This window comes from Olea europaea, unplaced genomic scaffold, assembly GCF_002742605.1.
Source record: "Olea europaea var. sylvestris unplaced genomic scaffold, O_europaea_v1 scaffold31015, whole genome shotgun sequence".
Classification (NCBI taxonomy): Eukaryota; Viridiplantae; Streptophyta; class Magnoliopsida; order Lamiales; family Oleaceae; genus Olea; species Olea europaea.
The window spans coordinates 1-1,329 of record NW_019249763.1 but is presented as its reverse complement, the minus strand read 5'-3'; the positions used below and the strand labels follow the sequence as shown (position 1 = coordinate 1,329).

The 1,329-nt window shown below is 36.8% G+C and overlaps 1 protein-coding gene across 1 annotated transcript; it reads left to right on the top strand.

Annotated features, from left to right (window-relative positions):
* The first annotated feature begins 216 nt into the window (after positions 1–216).
* On the top strand, positions 217–1,323 carry LOC111385182 (CBL-interacting serine/threonine-protein kinase 23-like). Its single transcript, XM_023009554.1, has 5 exons — positions 217–354; positions 469–594; positions 683–799; positions 968–1,024; positions 1,117–1,323. Exons 2-5 carry the CDS (start codon positions 526–528, stop codon positions 1,267–1,269), a joined length of 396 nt encoding a protein of 131 aa, XP_022865322.1. The 5' UTR covers positions 217–354; positions 469–525; the 3' UTR covers positions 1,270–1,323.
* Positions 1,324–1,329: the final 6 nt, after the last annotated feature.

Genomic DNA, 1,329 nt, shown 5'->3' with positions numbered 1-1,329 from the left:
CATCGACAGTAAGTTGACTTTTTTTGAGCTTATCAATTATCCTCTCTCTGCGTTGTATATTTGTACTGGAAAAAGGAACAAGAGAAGAAAAAAGGGAAGAAAACGTTCAGAAACTTCTTTATTTTTTAATGAAAATAATGTAGTGTCTCACAACCTATTTAGTAAATCTAGGTTGTTTATTGTCATGCCAATTACAACTTTTGAAGCCATGTATGATTTTGTCATGTGAAACAGCGGATTACAATTGCCGAGGTTCTTGAGAATGATTGGTTCAAGAAAGGATATCAGCCACCCGTTTTTCAACAAGAGGATGTTAGTCTTGATGACATTAATGCTATTTTTAATGAGTCAACGGTTAGTATCTTTGTAATGCTCTCCTAATATAAATTCCGGAATGCTTTACTTATTATGCACCTCTGTTACTTATTTCAACGGAATATAAATTGGCTATTTTTTAATTGCATCCAGGATTCTCCTTACCTAGTTGTGGAAAGGCGGGAAGAGCGCTCCACCACACCAGTGACAATGAATGCCTTTGAGCTTATCTCCAAATCTCAGGGTCTTGACCTCGGTTCTCTCTTTGAAAAGCAAATGGTGTGTTCTTTAGACTTGACACTGAAGTGATCAAATAACTCAATTTTGAGAATTTCTAGAGAATGCCTGACATTTTCTCTGATGACAGGGGCTTGTTAAAAGAGAAACGAGATTCACATCCAAATTACCTGCAAATGAGATAATCTCAAAAATTGAGCAAGCTGCGTTGCCTCTGGGGTTTGATGTGAAGAAAAACAACTATAAGGCAAGCGACACACTTTTGGATGATTTCACCCTACATTTCTCTTATTTGAGGCGGAATATTTTTTGTAGGACAGTGGAACATAGCTTGTGCATGTTTAGTAATTGCTTTTAATTATTAAATTTTGAGCAACTTTTCCACTTGTGACTTTTTGAGGATCCTCTTTCTCAGTTGAAACTTCATGGGGAGAAGACTGGGCGCAAGGGTCATCTATCAATTGCAACAGAGGCATGTTGTATAAGAAGCTTGTGAATTACACTCTATCATACAATAGAAAAATATTTGGATATTGTGGGATTTTTTATTGATATTTATTGCAGATTTTTGAGGTGGCTCCTTCACTTCATATGGTCGAGCTTCGCAAGGCTGGAGGAGATACCTTAGAATTTCACATGGTAATGAAGTTAAGATTTATGCCGATAGAAATAGCTCGCTATCCAAAATGCGCCGTTGTGGAAAAACAAGACCTATAGATAGACATTATGCTATGGAAGTTAACCATTTGCTTGGAAAAGCTCCAGAGTGCCATTTTT